The 19551-nt window shown below is 47.8% G+C and overlaps 1 protein-coding gene across 1 annotated transcript in view; it reads left to right on the top strand.

The window, feature by feature from the left end:
* Positions 1–3535, top strand: part of znf407 (zinc finger protein 407) — a 194807-nt gene extending 191272 nt beyond the window's left edge. Inside the window, exons 9-10 of the mRNA XM_035414067.1 lie at positions 1199–1731; positions 1792–3535. Coding sequence (XP_035269958.1) covers positions 1199–1731; positions 1792–2100 — 842 coding nt within the window. The 3' untranslated portion in view covers positions 2101–3535. The remainder of the gene's footprint in view (positions 1–1198; positions 1732–1791) is intronic.
* The last annotated feature ends 16016 nt before the right edge of the window (positions 3536–19551 follow it).

Below are 19551 nucleotides of genomic sequence, written 5' to 3'. Positions count from 1 at the left end.
TTTGGGTGGGGGGGTTGGTGGGGGGGGGGGGGGCATTAGGGTTTTAGTGTAACTGACCATCACCAGGAACCCTATTACACACAGGCTAGGCCTAAGACATGGGTTTTCAAGAAATATCAGAGTTATTGATGATTGGACAGACAACTGGGGGGCGGGGCTGGAGAATCTTAAGAGATGTGTTGGTGGGGTGCCATTGAGTATTTTCAATTAATATATCTAGTGTACAGGAAGCATAGCTGGTGTGTTCTTTTATTCTGTCTCCTGACCAGGGAAGAGTGTGTCTGGATTCATTACTCATTTATAGGAGTCTGTACAGTTATAGCATCAAGAACAGGCCGCTCAGCTCATCTAGGACCGCCGTGTACCTAAAAACCATAGAGTTTTCAACACTACGTCAAGCCTGGACTCCAATACCCCAGGGGGCTCTGCCTCTTCCGCATGGACCCGGCCAGGTGTTTGACACGTTGACAGAGCTCTGTAAAAATACAGTGCTTCCGGATATCTGTGAGGAATTTTCTTTTGGTTCATTTCTACCTCTGTCCCCTTTTCCTCCTGACAGAACTCAACCGGAAAAAATAATGTTAATACCATAAAACGGTTTAGTTGCGTCTCTTCGTACCTACCTTCCTAAAAGTTACCTTACACTGTGATAAAGGTTGTATCTGCAGTAGGCATATATGTTGTCAGACACTGGGCAAATTCTGCCGTTTGATCACAGAAGGGATTTGCACACGTTGCTTCTTGAAATTTCTGTCTCTTCTTTTTTCTTTGCAGCACAGGTAATCCTAAGAGTTGTGACAGAGTGGCTTGGTATTGGAGTATGGAAAAGCCCTGAGTGTAGGAGCTTTGTTTTCATATTTTGGGGCGTAATGTCCGTGTGAACGCTGAGGGAGGCTTTTTTACGTCCGGTCATGTGAATCGCGTCGCTCCTGGAGCTGCTTGAGACAGAGCGGCTCACCCACTGGTGCCCCATAAACTATTCACTACAGTCCTACCTCAGCGGTGCTATGAAAGCAGCTGCTCCCTAAATACACAGGTGCATTCGCCACCCCGCCCCGATTCTGCTTAGTTACCACTTCTTCTGCACGTTTCGCCGAGTTCACCTGCTTTGTTCTCTCTGTGTGCCTGTGTGTGTGCCTATGTGTGTGTGTGCATGCGTGTGTGTTTCTGTGTGTGTGTGTGTGTGCGTGTCGTTTAGGAATCGTCTCCAAGTCGTTCGAGTGCCGTCTGAAGGGTCAGGGCGCCACCTTCGTGAAGGCGGAGGCCACCTTCGCGGCCGAGGAGGGCTCGCCGGAGGAGGCTCCCCAGGACGGCACGGAGGAGCCGGCCGTGCAGCAGTTCATCATCATCCAGGGCTACGGCGAGGACTACGCCGTGGACCAGGCCCTGGAGCAGTCGGCCGCCGCCACGCTGCAGACGCTGGCCATGGGGGGGCAGGTGGCCGAGGTGCTGCACATCACCGAGGACGGCCAGGTCATCGGGGGCGGGACCGCCGACGCCCACCAGCTGGCGGCGGGCGGGGCCCAGTTCGTCCTGGTGGAGTCGGAGGAGGTGGGGCCGGTGCTGGGCCGGCCCGAGGGGGCGGGGGCCCCCGGAGGACACGCCCCCGAGACGTCCAGCGCCCTGGACGCGCTGCTGTCCGCCGTCACCGAGCTGGGCGCGGCCGGGCGCGGCCGAGGGGGCGGGGCCGGGGGGGAGGCCCAGGGAGGTGCGGGGGCGCTGGCCACGAAGGTGGAGGTGGAGGTGAGGCAGGAGGTGGCCGAGGGGACGTACGCCCAGGTGGTGCAGGAGGAGGAGCGGGCCAAGGAGACGCGTAAGGAGGAGGAGGAGGTGGTGGAGGGGGTGGTGCAGGAGGTCCTGCAGTTCGCCGCCAGCCAGCTGATGATGAAGGAGGGCCTGACGCAGGTGATCGTCAACGACGAGGGCACACATTACATCGTCACCGAGCTGGACAGCTCCACCCTGCAGGTGGAGGGCACCGTCTACACCCAGAGCGAGGCCAGCGGGGGGCAGGAGGGCGAGGAGGGGGCGGAGCAGGCCCTGGGCGGGCTGGTGGTGTACTCGGAGGCCCCCTGCCAGGACGCCGTGATGGAGGAGTGAGGGGCTGCCGGGGGTGTCGGGAGCTGGAGGAGCGGCAGACCTCCTGGAGACCAGCTCCAGTTCTCACTCATCATTGGAAGGCGGTCAGGGGCGGGTATATGAGTAGACCTGGTCTAGGGTCAGCGGAAAGCTGGGCACAAATAAAAGCTCTCCCAGAGATTCGTTTTATAATAACCATTGACTATTTTTCCCAAAAACAACAAATAAATGTAAAGCTCTGTTTGGACGTGCGTGTTAAATGGTAATTGTACGGTGAGCCGCTCGCCGTTTCCCAGCCGACGGCCCCAGGTGTCCTTTAAAGCACTGGGGATCCACGCTGTGGTCTTTATTCTCCTTCAGCCTGTTATGCAATCATGGCCGATTGTACTTTTGATGGTATCTCCGGGCTATTTTTTCTCCCAATATTTAATTGCTTCTTTGATGAATAACTCAGGCTAACTTTAATTTCTGTGGTATGGCACAACTTGAAAAAATTAGCCAATTACCCAGGGAAATGACCATATTCACAAAAGGAGCGATTAGGAATTAGCCGATAATTTGGTTTACAAGCATATCGGGGTGCTTCCAATGCAAGAAGAATCGCCTGAAGATCTTCAGTACATGTGGAGAGCTGTGGTTTTACCATTAACTGTAGAAATACTGCTTTCCTTAAGATGTGTTTTTAGCAAATGAAAAAAGTACATCTGTAAAATGTAATATGGGAGGAAATGCTTTCCGTTCTATTTGTTACAGTCATTATCTACAGTGTTGTGTGCGTTCTAAAGTGAGTTAACACATACGCATAGATTTATTTTTTCTTAAAAGCCAGCAGAATCTTTTTTGTTTTTTTTTAACTGAAACCATCTTCATCTATGTTAACAATGGCTGTTTTTCTCTTTTTGGTTTCTGGTGTTCTGTTTGCCGTTTCTATGGTCTGTTGTTATTGTGTGTGGTTTTTTTTTGTTTTTTTAAAGCTCTGGGACTGAGCAAAAGCGGCAGCTAACGGCTAACAGCTAACTGTATCTATAAGCACCCCAACAGCACGCTGAACTCAGGGAAGCGCACTCCTAATTTTCCCGAATAAAAAAGACGTGTTTCACCTTCACGTGTTTTCACAAAGGTCCTGGCAGATCGGTCTCAAACAACAGGGGAGTCTAATCCAACTTCACTACAGTAGTTGGATGTTATTTTATTTTAAGGGAAAAAAGGAGAAAAAAAACAGGTGCAAGTTCTACATAGTACAAATGCTTAGTGTGTATTATTATAAGTTTGCCTGTTTTCTCGTAGTGAAAATATGACTGAAAACTAAAGATCAGATCAAAGGCTTTATTTAAATTTTATGATTACTGCAAAGCACGTTGTTGTTTAGTATGAGTTTGGGGTGGGGGATGGGCGGTGGGTGTGTCCGAATGCCGTTTTTCAATGAGAATTATTAAAATAATCGTTCATAAATAAATGGGGCTTTTTCTCTTTTTTTCCTGAACGAAGTTACTTGGGTCACGCATTGCGTCCAGATTCTACACACACAAAAAAGTCCTTGCTCTTCTTCTTTCAAACTCCCACTCTCAAACTCTCACAGTCATTCGACAAGTCACACACTCAGTCACACACTCAGTCACACACTCAGTCTCAGAATCATGCTCCCTCGTTCATGAGGCACACACTCATTCACTCACTCGGTTGTACACTGAAGAAAACATTTTCGCTAACTACCGCATTCCATCAAACTCACTCGTTCACCTGCTCGCCACTCGCTCAGTCACACGCCTGCACGCCTGCTGGCTCGGGCATTTGCTCCTTCGATCACTGGTTCACCCCTTCACCCATTCACCGGTTCACCCGTGAGGCGGAGCCCAGCCCAGCCCAGCCTGGATGGGTCAGTGAAGTGTTAACTGGGACACACAGCTGCGCACATCCGCTGATTTATGTCCGACGGATGTGTCTCAGGTGGCATTTAATCCCTCATAAAACCAGTGTAGCTTGCAGTGTCAAAGCTGAGCATCTGATTGTTCATACAAAATGGGGGGCGGGACGGGGGGTGGTGGGGGTGCGGGCAGCAAAAAGGTTACGTGCGCAGGGGCTGTTCATGTGTCTCAGAAGATGTGGTACACACACGCACACACACACACACACACACACACACTCACGCACACGTACAAGCACACATGCGCTCACTATTCTTTACAAATAGAGGAGGGAGGGTTTGAAACAGAAAAAAAACAGTTCTTTGTTTTGAACGATACGCAAGTCAGTCCAACTGAAAATGTTCAAAATAAAGGTCGTCCCCTTCATCTTTTAAGGTCATTTATGCCCTTTACTGCCATGTAAAGAATGATATCTGTCTGTCTTCCTACTATTCCGTCTACATTTTTTTACATAATTAAGACCGTCTCCGCAGCGGAATTGATTTCGTAAAACAACAGGACACATTAATGAAGAAAGAGCTGTCTGATATTCTGTGCTTCCCAGCCACATCTGCTGCCTGTTTCGGCCCATCAGTGGCAGACCGAGCTTCCGCTGCTGCCAGGGCAGCAGAGCCGTCGGCCATCTTCTGACACCGACCGCAGACCCGGCACTTCAGCCTCTTCCACACCCACCCTCTCTGGCCCGTATAGCGCCCCTGATGCCTGGTACATTCTGTTTTTCCCTTTGCGGAGCCGGAACTGCTGTGCTGTTGTTTGTTCAGCGCAGGTTCGTTCTCATTATGGCAGCGCTGTTCCTGTTTGTGTAACTTAGTTTGATGTTCATTCGGAGAGTTCGCAAGTTGTCAATAGAGGCTGCGCTTCGTGCGCTTGCTGTCTCTCTTGGGGCTGCGCTCTCCCCTCTCTCCAGTGAATTACTGCACTCCGGTCCCTGGGCTCTGCGCTTGTGTTTGCATTGCGAGTCGCTCTGGATAAGAGCGCCTGATAAATGGCACTAAAGCAAAGTGTACCGTGCCAGACTTACAGTAATGCTGTTACAGTGCTTTAGAATCAATGGTATGCATTAAAAATGAGCCCATTGGCAGCGCTGTGGAGACAACACTGCATCGTGTTGACTGTGCTATTCCGGATGCGATGTGACAGTAAATGCTCCTCCTTATTGCATCATGGTAGTTATGTACTATAAGAATATAAGAATCAGCAGTCAGAGGAAAGTATACAACTGAACATGGACCCCCCCCCCCCCCAAATACATCACTGAAATAAACCCACATTAACCCACAAAAGACCTGGGAGAGGTAATCATTTCAGACTGAAGAAATGGACCAATTTTGAATTTTTGTAGGAACATATTTACTAAATGCCCTGTACTGTACGACTATTCATACAATCTTTTTACATTTCTGTATTCTAAGTGCTGGATGGAATTATAATGGTGGAACCAGGGTGGGTCATGGATGTCGGTTCTCAATTTTTGCTAATCAGAACACCAGTTTTAAAGTTTTTTGTTGACTAAACAGATTCTATTTGTTTTCTAGTCTTGCATTTGCTCATAATTATGACAACTGACTTTCCAGCGCAAAAGAAGGTCTGAGAGACTTAACAGGCTGAAATTAAAGACAAGCTCTACTTTCCGGCCAAGCTGCAATATCACACTATGAACTTTCACCTCCGCTACACAGGTGGAAGCAAGTAAATGGCTATTATAATGCTTCGAGGCCTGTATCTGAATGGTGGGGCCTGTTTTAATAAGCACTTTATAAATGCAATATTATTGTTATTTTTGTGCATTTATAAAAAGCCTTTTTGTAAAGGGGTATATTTACCTCAGCAACTGCAAATATGTCATCATTTTGCCACAGAACACTCACCAGAGAGTTAGAGAGGGAGTGGTTTATTAATACAGCTACCCTGGAGGATGGAGGGATTTCCAGGGAACACCCTACTCTTAGCAATGCATGCAGCTGGTGTCATCATTATGTCGTCATATAGTGAGTCAGATATTCATGACATTCGACCTCTCCCCCATATCTGCACTGTCATTGGCTTTTCCACTGGGCCCGGTGTACAGGCCACACCCTATTGACCAACATTCAAGTTGCAACTCCAGGAGGCCTCCCATCCAAGTTCTGACCAAGTCCCAGCATGCTTAGTTTCAGCCCTCAGTGATGGAGAAGGTTACAGGACGCCATGTCCGGTGGCGGACTTTGTTCTGCCACGCAACGGTATCGATGGCTTTTAAGAAACGCTGTCTATCATTCCAGATGTGGCTTAAAGTGGGTGTTCCTCTGCCAGGATGCTCCCTGCTGAAGAGATGGGGCGTTTTGGTAAAATAGTGGGTCTGATTAAGATCAGAGTAAAGCCCAGAGCAGCCATCAGAAGATGGCCTGTGAGCTCTGGCAGGGACGGAGGAGCAGTGGAAGGCAGTAATGCTATGTTGGCTCGGGAGAGAGTGGATTAGAGTCATTCAGCTGAATGGAGGAAGAGAGAAAAAAAGCAGAGTGAAATCCCCTTTATTTTCACGGTGTAATGTTAGCCTGTAATTTAAGACGGCGCACGTCTCCCCCTGACAGCCTGTCCCTGTTTCATCTTGTCGCGGAATCCAATCCGTTCCCTGTTCCCACTCAATCCCCTTCACTCCCACCCCCAACCCCACTGCCTCCCCAACCCCCCTGCACCCCTCGATACACACACACACACACACACACACGTACACAGACACACACATATACATACACACTTACACACACATACACACACACACACATATACATACACGCACACATACACACACACACACACACATACACACACACACACACACACGTACACACACACACACACATACATACACGCACACATACACACACACGTGCGTACATGCACACACACATAAACGTACGCACGCCTACACACACCCACACAAATACACATAAATGCATGCACATGCGCACACACACACACACACACACACACACAAATGTGCACACACACACACGCACGCACACATACACACAAAGACACACAAACATAAATGCATGCACACACACACACACACACATGCATACACATACACACAAAGGCACACACACATACACACACATGCATAAATGCATGCACATGCGCACACACACACACATACACACACACACACACACACACAAACTTCCGCCCCCGTACCCGTACTGGAATGATATCATTTAATCGGAGGAAAAAGTTCGTGGGGATCAGTGCGCAGAGTGTGCGTGAGTGTTTTTTTTTTTTCTTTTTTTGGTTCTTCTTTTTTACAGAATCACTTCCTAATCAGAGATTGGTGGTTCATTATTAGTGGCGGCAGGCGATCCCGTCTGACATGTAAGGGGAAAAAATTAGCAGCTGTCACTGCATGATGAGTTAATTTCCTGACAGGCCTGGCACTGAAAAGCCATTTGGAGACACAGAGACAGCTGATGAAAACCTGGTGCTGTTTTATAATTGGAGCGCCGGAAAAGGGCACCGGGAATGGGAGAGGAGGATGAGGAAGGGAGGGAGGGAGGGAGAGAGAGAGAGAGAAAGAGAGAGAGAGAGAGGGAAGGAGGGACTAGGCAGAGATAGAGACAGGGAGGGAGTGAGAGAGAGAGGGAAGGAGGAGGGATCCTCGTCTGTCCTTCATCACAAAATCCTGGGCTTTTCTTCAATATGAAAACGTACCCACCCCTGCCACCCCCTCCCCCCCCCCCTTCCACCCCCCAACTCTACAAAAACACAAACAGCCTCTGGATAATGTTCTCCACCTCTGTTTGAAGGCTCCCTTTGATTTGCTGGTGGGTTTAAGGAAGCGGGGCCTTTGTCTGCGCTGCAGTATCAACTCCACATTGAGGCTGCTCTCAATAACCTGCCAAACAATGGCTGCCCTGCGTGTTCACTTTGCTGAATAACATCTGTCAAGCACAAGTTTACAGCAGGCTTTAATGAATCTTACAAGAGCTTGAGCTATTTTTTAGAGAGAATTTTGTATGTTTGGACCGGTCTGTCAGTGATTTTGATCGTTTTATGGTTGGGCCCTTTACCGATCACCGATTCCTCTAATTGTTGTCGTGGTTGAGCTCTTTAATTGAAATGAAGAAAGGATTTCTCTATTTCAGTCTTCTCCACGTTGCTGTGACCACTCACCCAGGCCTCTCTGGTGTAATCTGTGAGGCGCACGACCAATTTTTCCTTCTTTCTTTTCTCCCCCCATTACGAATCATCAGTTGTTCCTCTCAAGCGAACACCGTTCACCTGGCACCCACACACCAGAAGCACTGTAACTCCTCTGATGTGCCAGCCTGTGACTCAGTGACTGGTTCAGACACTGCAGTCCAGAGAGACAGCATTACAGACAATATTACAGACAGGAGGGCGCTAGCACCAATGGGAGTCGCGGCATATCTCAGACAATGGTTGACTGTGGCTGGCTCATGTGGCTGGCTCAACCCTGGCTGGCTTAAGCCCATTCCAACCTTTCACAGACCATAGGTCAGTTCTTAGGACTCCTGTTCATAGTTAGATGATGACCTCACAGAGGCCAAGAAACAAACCCTGTGACTGTAGTGCCCAGTCTTGTGGCTATTGCCTTCATGTACTCTGCCACGCTGCACCTCTCGGGTATTACTGAGTTTTAGTAATAATTTTAATGATAACATTGAAGTGTTCAACTGGCCCTTGGCATGTCTTCCATTTTACAGTCTCGAGTAAGAAAATGATTTCATATCCAAGGTCATAACTTTTGACATTAATCTTTCTTGAGTCAACTTTGAATCAGAGCCCTGTGGTGAATTGTATATTTTAGCCTTTTCTTTGTTTTTCACTAGAAGAAGCCCTCAGCCATGCTGTTCTTTTGAACTGTGTTATAAATCCCCCCTCCCGTTTTTTATGGTACATCCCTGTATATTGTGTCTCAGTTAGCTGCAAGGTGGAGCTGAACATGTTTGTATCAGTGGGGGGTGGGGTGATTTGCCCTCTTTTGTGTCCTCCCAGCAGGGAGGAGTTTCTCACTGTGAAGGTACAGCCTTAAACAAACGAGTTCACCTGTGATGTGTGCTGACTGAAAACAGGGGACAGCTTTCACTGTACTGTAGGCTTCTCTCACAGTTAAATACTCACTAAAAATACATTCTATTATTTCTCTTTAAATCATTCTTGTTAATCATACTTCATTCATTCTGGAATTTAGCTTTCCCCACGACCTACCATGAACAGACTAAATCAGTTCCATTCACCTGTCTTACATCCAAAATAAAGTTACTCTTTGTGTAGTGTCAATTACACATGGTTTTTCCTTTGCCTGAATCCAAAATGTACCTGGATACCCCTCCCCCATAATGAATAACATGGCCCTGCCTTCTTGTCATCTGGCAGCATGTTATGAATTAGAGCATGCCTTGTCAAAGATGCATCTCGGCTCTGAACAGCAAAGAAGGCCAAACCAGCTGATCTGTCGGGGGCTGGAACATTCTTCTTGTCAAGATGTGGCTGTATGTCAGGTGGTTTTCTCATTACACAGGGACTGTAGTAGGTATCACATAGAACTCAAAACATAAGGATTATATATATATTTTTCAACCATAATATCCATGCATTACATATTGTCATGTTTTATTGTGCCTTATCCAAGTAATTGTATTATATATACATATACTGTATATATATATATATATATATATATATATACATACATACACACACATACGCAAACACATACAGAATGGCAGTTATTAACACCTTTTTAAATTTAACATGCAATGCTATGTTCAGAAGCGCTAGACTGAGGTCGTGTCTGATGTGTACGCTGGCGGAAAGTCTATTTAGCCTAGAGATTAGACACCGGTGGACGAAAGAGCAGATCAGACTGCAGGTCAGGGCGTGGCCGGGGCGTGGCCGGGGTGTGGCACATCCACGCTAAACCGTCTGAAGTCCCGGGGATCCGCTTCCAGTCGGAGAAGATGATCGAAACCCGCGGGGACACAACTCAAAGGACATGTTTTTGTCGTTTTTGTTGTTGGAAGTCCTTTTTTGATGCGGTAATCCGATAGCGGCGCTCGCGGAGCGCTCTGGAAACCATCATGCATCAGTGTGCGTCGAGCGGAGCTCGCTTCCTCCGTCTGCAGCCGAATCTTGGACGTGAATCAGAGGCCTCGCACGCGAAGCCCTCCGCGCTCGCAGGGAACGCGCTGGTCGAGCCGACCCAACAACGCGCTCTGCTTTGTTTACGCGGGATTACGTGTATTACTTCTGACAAGTCTTTAATACGGCCACTTAAGTCACTCCATGCAATTTGCTGCAGCTTATGGACACCGATTTAAGTAATTGAAAAATGCGGATAAGATGTTTATGCCGTGACTTCTGATGCTTCCTTAAGCATACATTTTGAATAATGAATTTGCATTTGCATTAAAAAGTATATATACATATATAGATGGATAAAATTTCATTAGATAAAAAATCACGGGTTTAAAATTCATTTGAAAATGAAATGGTTTGAGAGCTGAAAGGGCTCGGATGAAGCGGTAGCATCAAACGGGTTAAGTGGAGACAGCCTGCCCGTCTGTGATCGCCCAGCGTCAGTCACTTTAATCACTCGCTTCATTATGCAGCCACCTGTGTCTGTGGGCCCCTCCGGCGGGCCCCCGCGGGCCTCGTCTCGTCTTAACAAGAGCGGGGGGCCCGGCGGTAAGAGTCCTCCGGGGACCCTTGCGGGCCCCGGGACCCAGGGGCCCTGTTAATTTCAGTCCCCGGCTCGCCTCCCTCTCGACGGCAGGGCGACATGTATCGCTGTGTTTATCTGTGCGGTGAGCAGGCCGGGATGCTCATCAGTGATCTTATTCGGGGCTGTGGGGCCTCTGTGGCCATACAGGGTGGGCGGTCTGGGAGCCTCGTACGCCACCCCCCCCCCTTGCCGAAAAAGGGGCGGGGTTCCGCGGGAGCGATGGGAGCGGGGAGGCTGTCGGCGGCCGGCTCCCCGGCCCCGGGCCCCGGCGCTCAGGCGGGGGAAGGATGCGGCGGGGAGGGCCTCCCGTAGTTCATAATCTGCTGACGCCGAGCGAAGTGTCACTTTGATCCACGAGCGCTGGGCGGGAAACCGGCCGCCGCTCCTGAATCCTGGGAGAGATCCCCGCAGGAGCGTCGGGAAGCGCGACAGCCTCCGCCGGACGATGGATACCCACCTTCAGAGAAAAGACGGAAAGCGAGGGCGAGGGAGAGAAACAAAGAAATAGAGGGGGGAAGAAAGAAAAAAAAATTAAGGAGAGCCAGAAATAGAGAAAGAAAAAATAAAAAAAATAACTGATACTGATAACCGGACCAGTGAAAAGAAAGAGAGAGCACAGAAAGAAGCAGGTGTCCATTTAGCTCATGCCTACTGTCCTAATAAAAGTTTTTCAATTTATCAATTATTAAAAGTTTACAAATGGAGGTGTAAAGACATTAGCAAGGGGGCTGCTAGTTTTTCAACCTGTTCTTTAATTGTAGTCTCATTTTAATATTTACTTCATGTATCTAACCTATCTTACCTTCAACACCATTGTCATGTCTTTTAATATGCACTAGCAAACATTTTTTTCATTTAATTGTACCTCTCATTCTTTGCATGGACATGCTCAAAGCCTTTGTAATGCTTTGTGCCATGTGCATGAAGAAGCTAAATGTTGGCATTTCGCCTGCAACATGACTAACAAGAAGAATGTGAATCTGGAAAAGATGAGGAGGAGGAGGAGGAGGAAGAGGAGAGGGAGGAAGAGTTTCGAGTTTCAGAGGAGAGCAATTAAGACGTGATAGCAGCCGGAGTGGTGAGCGAGATGACGCACCTGCGTCGGGCGGGGCCGGGAGAGGTGCGTGGAGAGGCGGCGCGTGACGGGGGGAGGGGGGAGGGGGGATGAGAGGACCGTGGCTCTCGGGGAGTGCTGGCAGCTGCAGGGGAGAGAATGGGGAGCAGATTGAATGGGGCACAGATTGAGGAGGAGAGGCCCGTGTCCTGATTCCCCACAATAGACCCTGATTTGATAGAAGGGGATGATGGGATACGGAGAGCCATCCTGGCACTCAGGAAACGTGGGGGAGTCGATCAGGTTGTTGTTTATCAGCATCTTGGGAGGCCAGGGATAGGATGGAAAGAAGGCAATCACTAAACACTTTTATTGGAAAAAAAGTTGCAAATATACTTGCTTATTAAAGTGCACCATTTAGAAAATATCCTTGTTTTGAAGTGTATGTAATAGTTACACATTACTGAAATCTTAACAAAAATCCATTCCAAAAGACCATTACAGTAAATAAAAAAGCAACATAATTATGATGTAATCCAATTTGCGTATGTATGTTCAATGTATGTGCAATATACTGTATTATACTGTATTTGTATACAAAACTGTATTTGACAATATATTATATAAGACAACGTATACTGCAATGTGTGTTTAGTATCACACAATAAATCACGAGAACATATACTGTAAAACATATCTGTGTCTAATTCCATTTACAATATGATACTTGATACTTGATATATTTTAATATATAGGCCATGTACCTGCACTGTATTTTTGCATAATTTGTGGTGGAACATTTTGTCACAAATTGACCTATTGTACATTTCTTCTTTGAAACAGACAATAAAATGTCTGAAAAAAAGGCCATGCCAATGAAGCACTGAGAAGCAACAAGCAACGACAAGCAGCATGAATGAGACCAGCAGTGCCTCGGACAGAAAAAAAAAAACGGGACGGATCAGGCAGATGGAAACAGTCCTTTCCCCAGCTTTGGTATCCTGATAAATAATACATCATTCTTAATCGCCCACAATTGTGATCTGGCTTCATTAATTTACAGGCGACACGCTCATGAAAGGATGCCGTGTCTTGCCACGTTGATTATCCACACGGACGCTGAGGCCCCGTGAGCGTGTTCGGCTCGCCGCGCCGTGCGGATGCCGCGGTGGCAGGTGGGGGGGGGGGGGGGGGGGAGGGGGATCCTGGCGCGGGTTCGACCGGAGACACTGCCGTGCAAAGCGGTGTCTGTCACACACACGAGTCATTATCGGCATAATGGAGTGGCAAGGGAGGGCTTTCGCTCAGGTTCTCTTCCTCCTCCAGCGTTGGCAGAGGAGGCTTTGCCAATCCCAAAATGGCGGCTAGTTTTGCGTGCAGTCAGCTAGCTGATTTTTATCAAATGGCTGTGGACATTTTTCCCATTGGTCAGTGACCTGCTCTATGTGAGACAAAGGAAAGCTGCATAGGAAAGGTTACTGTGTGAAGTATCACCATAGATATTTGGTTTACTGACCAGGTATTCAGCTCTGGCATTTAGACCACCGGACCATGAATATTCATAGTCAGCCAGCCAATCAGAGCTCTTTGACGTCCAACAAAAGCAGAACCTTTCTCTTTTAAGCATGAGGGGGATAAAGAAAGAAGTGAGCTCAAACAACCTATCCAGCGCAGAAAATTATTATTATTTATTTCCGCACTGATAAAAAATGCCAACATTTCAGTCAACAGGTCTTCCTTCAGAGCATCACCATGCTACATAAGCTACACAGCGTGCAGTGTTCTTATTTCATTAAGTGTGCATGTTCTGTGAGGGGCTCTGCCAGGTGCGCGAGCATTTGCACCTTCTAACACACAAAGGAATATCTGGTCAATACACACAACATCTGTGGTATGTCTGATGTGCGTTCACTTCCTCTGACATGATTACACCCATTTTCCGCTGCATACCTTGAGCCGATTCCAGCTGATGATGTACGGCATAATTGCTTTTCTGTTGCATTGCCTGCACACCGAGTCGCGTTTCGCTGAATACTGACGTCCGCCCAGATTAAGGCAACCGCCTGGACTTTGTTTAAACTCGCTGGCTGAGGTTTCCTGGGGGAAAGAAGGCCTGTGTCCATCCACCTCGTTTGCTTTGATCAGCGATGGGGGCATGCTCTTTCAACCCCCAAAACCTGCCCGTAAGTGGGCGAACACCTCTATGGCTAGCACGCTGAGATGGAAAGGCTCACGATGGCAAAGAATATTCTGGAAAAGCAACCGGCAGATGGATTTGGTGAGCGAGAGGGCCATTGGAGACGCTGAAGGCGCGTTCGCGTGACTCAGTGAGCGCGTGCGGGCCGCGGCGCGTGTTCCTGCGCCTTAGACGCGCCCGCGCACACTTCCATTCAGACGCTACGCACGTCCGCGGCCCCTGCCGTAATTTACACCACCCCTAATGCTGAGTGACTGCCCATTTAGGCCCGCGTTCCTGGGCCGACGCCCACGGGCCCGTTCCGTCCGCGGGCCTGCCGTGCACAAGCGCGTCGTCCGTGGCGACCGCGTGGCGCTTTTAGCCGCCGGGCTTTATCAGCTCTGCCCGGTTCAGAATCGCCGGCCGTTCCATTCTGCCGGGGAAAAAAAAGAAAATCAAAGCGAGCGAAAAAAGGAAGCGTTCGTGGCGATAAAGGAAGCGCGGCAGAAACAATCGCCCGTCTCGGGCTCGCCTCCATTTATCTGCGTCGGAAGCCGGTAGCTGGGGGCCACGCTGATACACGTGTAGGAAAGGGAGGGGGGGTGTCATTGTGTCAGGCTAGCGGGCTCGCGCCTTGTGACAGGAACCAGAGCAGAGCAATAGAGAGGGTCTGGTTTCAGCGAGGAGAGCGGGACCGTGGAAGGTTCCGGCGTTCCTTCTGCCATCGCAGTCGTCATTTCGGTTGTTTCGTTGACAGGAGCTTTGGGATTGACGTTGCCTAGCGATTAGTCCTTGTGTTTTGTTGCACTCCTGTAATCGCACCTTTGTTTTGCGATCGTCTTTGACCGGAAAAGCATGCAAATATACGAACAGTGGTTGGCATGGCGCCCAAGAGCCTCTCCTCCGTCCAATCACACTGGTGAATATACAGCAGGGCCAGATGGCTAACTGTGATGTGCTTCTGCAGGGTAGAGGTGTTCATGCGCAGTATTTTCAGACATGGATAATGTGCACTCAGTAAACATCATCCACATATGTCCCTATAACAGTCACATTCTTGAATTAAGAGACCTAGAGTAGAAGTGTGTTGTCAATTAAATTATCTTTCGTTGCCCTGTGCCTTCCTGTCCAAGCAGAAAGTACGCTCTGAATGTCCTGCTGACACAATAATGCTAGGAAAACATAACAGAAATGTTACGAGCAGTTTTTTGTGAGCACCTGGTGAACTATTGTCCAAAGCATGAGTCTGACACCTTTTTAACCTGTTATGGAAAGCAGCCATATTGAATTGGCACTTTTGTTGTTGAGCTGACTGGACACTGACCTTAAAAGCTAGAATATTTGTATCGGCTGTAGTTCCAAACGAAGGGAACATGAGGTCCTTTTCTTTCGGCACTGGTGTAAGGCCCACTGTGATTAGGCAGAGGTGATGAGGCCTTCTCAAGCCTCAAGGGAAAGAGACGGATTAGAATAGAATAGTGTGTCCAACAGCAGAAAAACGGTTAAACACAAGGGATAGAGGATGAGGTAATGAGCTGCCCTACACATACACACACACACACACACACACACACACACACATATGCACACACACACACACACACACATATGCACACACACACACATACAACTGACAATAACGAGCACATCTGTCTTTATTTTTCATCGAATGCCGATACCTCCACTGGAGTTGTCTCCAGCCTTACCGCGTACAGACGTGGAATTAGCAGGCCAACCGGCATCACTCGCCATTGAATAAAAAACGGGATGCGTCCCCGGAACGTTCTGAGCATTTCGGAAGTCCATCTGGGAAGGGGCGCCGGACCTGCGCAGCCGAAGCAGCGCGTAAATAAAGGGGGCGCCATTACGGAGCAAACAGAGGCAGCCGCAGAGGGAGAGGGGGGCGCAGTGAAAGGTGGGGGAGATAAACGCGCGGATGATGAAAGCTCCACTCGAGGAGGACTCTGGCGCCCCGGTGCAGGCGGCGTTCTGCTGCGCCGGGCCGGCCCATTGTTTACTCCAGACTAATTATTTCTGTCCGGGAGATCCGGCCGAGATCCTCTGGTGTGTTTAACAGTTAATCTCAGGTCCCTTTTTATTATTTACTGAGTTTTCCCAAGGTAGACACACTTTGTGTTTCCTTCTCTCTTTGTTTTTCCTCTCAACCCCCCTCTCTCTCTCTCCTTCCCCATCTCTCTCTCTCGCTCTCCTTCCCCCCATCTCTCTCTCTCTCTCTCTCTCTCTCCTTCCCCCCCCTCTCTCTCTCTCTCTCATTCCCCCTCTCTCTCTCTCTCTCTCTCTCTCTCTCTCTTTCTCTCCCCTGTAGCAGGTGATAGTAGAGCAGGATGAAAGAACCCCAGGGGACAGAGGCCCTTTGGTGTCAGTGAACCTTCAGGGACTTCCTTTAAGTGGCCTTAAGTACGATAATAAGCGAGGAGCGGGAAGAAGAGGGGACTTTGTCTCCCCGTATTAGCGGCTTCCCTTGCCTGAGTGGCGCTATCTGGGAGAATGGCTCTCTGGCTGTAATGAGACGCCATTGCCTTCCTGCACCGGCCTAATTAATCCCTTATTTCCACGCGGTGTAATTACTGGGCCCGCCATGCTTGCTATGGCTGCTGGAGGAGCAGACGCCATCCTCACATTCTCTCTCTCTCTCTCTCTCTCTCTCTCTCTTCCTCGCTCCCTCTCTCTCCCTCTCTCTCTCTCTTTCCTCTTGTACGATTTATTACACTGGCAGCCAGACACAACTGAAACCTCCCAGTATAGGACTATCCGTCATCGGTACATTATCAGTAAAATACACCACCTTCCCTATTGTGCTACAAAGGCTCCAGCAAATTGCTATTTTTATGGGACATGATAAAGAAAATGCAACCTTATGTTCAAATATTTTACTGTCTAATGCAGCGGGGGGGTGTGTGTGTGCATGTGTGTAATTCATTGCTTTTGAAACCTATTGTTGACTGCTTGTGTACCCTTGCTTGTCCGTGCCTGTTCCTGTACATACGCACCCCCAACACAAACACACACACTCGCACGCACACGCACACGCACATGCACACACACACACACGCACACACACACACACACACACACACACATGCCGCCACTATTTTTGACTCTATTTTTTCATACTCAATTCACAGTTCTTCCTCACAGAAAAAATATCAGCAAGGAAAGCGGTAGATGTCAAATACTTTTGGATTGGAAAATAAATGTGTGTTTCGTTAAATAAATCAGAATAAATACAACAGTGCAGAATAAGTTGGAATACAGGCGCCCTGCATGTTTTAATGTTTTCTCTGCAGCTTATGAATATTATTAAGGGCCATCAAAGGTCAGTCAAGGATATTTCTGTTTTTTTTTCTGCTGTCTTTTTAATGCAGGATAGCCAACAACTCTGAGAAATGACAGGCAGGAATTCACAGGGAGAAACATGTTACAGATGGATTTAACTGAGATAACATGCTAAATAAATAGAATTGCGAAATTTTGACTTAAACCACTATAAAATGTTGGAGCATATATATGCACTACAGCACTACATTAGATTATTTCATTCTTTTTAATTCAAATAATTACAAATAAATAATTTCTTCTTTGTGTACCAATGCAGTTGCTTCAGCATATATATTATATATTGGATATAGAAATGTAAACATTTGAAATGTTGTATTTTAGTCTGGAGCATACATGCAAAATATGACACCAAAGTGTGACATGAACATAACAAGATGCTCAGCGTGTTTGGGGCTACAAAGTCAATGTCAGAAAATGGAGGGAGATGAAAAAGAAGAGGAACAGAAGAAAAACAGGAGTGAGAGAGACAGAGAGAGAGAGAGAGAAAGACAGAGAGAGAGAGGGAGAGAGAGAGAAAGAGAGAGAGAGAGAGAAGGATCAAATGGCAGCTAAAATGGTACAGAATGCGCGTTGTGTTCTTTTCCGTCTGGGCAGCCAGTCTGCCTCTCGTCCTCCGGCTCCAACCTGCCTGTCAGACACACACAGCAGACACAAACTGACAGCCCCTCAAACTGCAGTGCGGACTGCAAGCATTAATTAAGCCATTGGTGGACTGTAATTTCCTCCGAGAAGTAAAAAATTCTCACACAGGAAAAGGTTACTGAGACCTTTTCTGTGTCAAAATTACCATGCGTCATGAATATTAATGTTCTTAATGAAGACAACCTTTGCTTCATCAGGAATGTTCTGGAGCAGGTGCCTGGTTGAAAGACTCACTCCATGTTTTTTCCTCTCCAGTCGGTAGAAATGGGCACACACAGATTTCCCCCCATTAAAACCCCCTGTTTCCCCTTGGAATTCTCTGTCCTTATTTTTTCCTTCCTTTCTCTCTTTCTATTTTCTTTTTGAAAATTGCTTGGTCTTTTTTTTGTTATATTTCTCTCTTTCTCTCATACTTGCTTAGCTCACCACATCTGTTATATGATGCCCAAAAACATATCCATGGGGATAAGAGGGTGTCTGCAGTTGCAGTGGAGATGTTCTGCTGTACCAAAGCATACCCTTGTGATTGAATACTTACTTCTAACATTTAAAGAACAGATTAAATAATACAGGTGTTTCATGAATATTTCTGTTTTGAAATCTTTCATGTTTTTTTAGGGTGAACGATAATCGGATGTTCAGACGTTGCCTCTGTTTTTCACCATATTCACATTGCTGTCGTGGCTGTCAATCACATGCTCTGTGGGTGGCTTTGACCCAGCCCCATGCTGAGGTGTGTGAGGTCACTCTTCCTGGTCAGCAGGGATGTTTTGTTTCACAATCCATAACAGAAGGACCATTTTGGTGTGTGTGTGTGGGTGTGTGCGAGAGAGAGAGAGAGAGAGTGTGTGTGTGTATGTGTTTGTATGTTTGTGTGTGCGTGTGTGTACGCATGTGTATACCCCTGTCTTGACCATTTTTAAAATATGTTATGTACATTCACTGCAACACATGGGAATTTGCTTGTATTGGGACTTTTGTATACAGCTTTTGCCATAGTAATATTATGACTCTGACAACATGGTGGCTTGCTCAGGGTCACCCTGCATTTCAGAAAAGGGCTCTGTGACGCCTGTGCTTAGAGGGCGGAGCTTAGGCACAACACAGGCAGTTGGCCTAGGAATCCTAGCAAAATTCCACAGCCTAACACAGGCACGGATAAACTCCTGGGTGCTTCACCAGCAGATTTGCCAATGTCTCTCCGTCAGTACACCCCACTTGTAATACCATCGCTTCCACTTCTCACCGATATTGTTTTGACAAATTCAAATGACAAAAAACATCCCCGTGTGGTGCTTGCTTTGTTTTTCCGTCAGACTGCAAAAACGTGTTTAAGTTTCCTGCGTTGTGTTAGTACAGCTTGATGGAATTGCACGTGGTACCAACGCCAATGTTGCACTGGGGCCTTGCACCCCCCTGACGAGAAACACACCCATCTTTCCAAATTCCCCAGGTCCAGATGAGCTCTCTCTGCCCCCACCCACCCACCACCCGTTCCAAAAATCTCCCCTTCCTCACAGCAAATGGCCTGAGAGCCCTGAACTCCTGAAGAGATTTACCAGCACAAGACAAAAGCACGTCACCCCCCCCC

The sequence above is a fragment of the Anguilla anguilla genome, chromosome 1, assembly GCF_013347855.1.
Source record: "Anguilla anguilla isolate fAngAng1 chromosome 1, fAngAng1.pri, whole genome shotgun sequence".
Classification (NCBI taxonomy): domain Eukaryota; kingdom Metazoa; phylum Chordata; class Actinopteri; order Anguilliformes; family Anguillidae; genus Anguilla; species Anguilla anguilla.
Note: the sequence above shows the minus strand (reverse complement) of the source record. Positions and strands in the feature narration are given on the sequence as shown.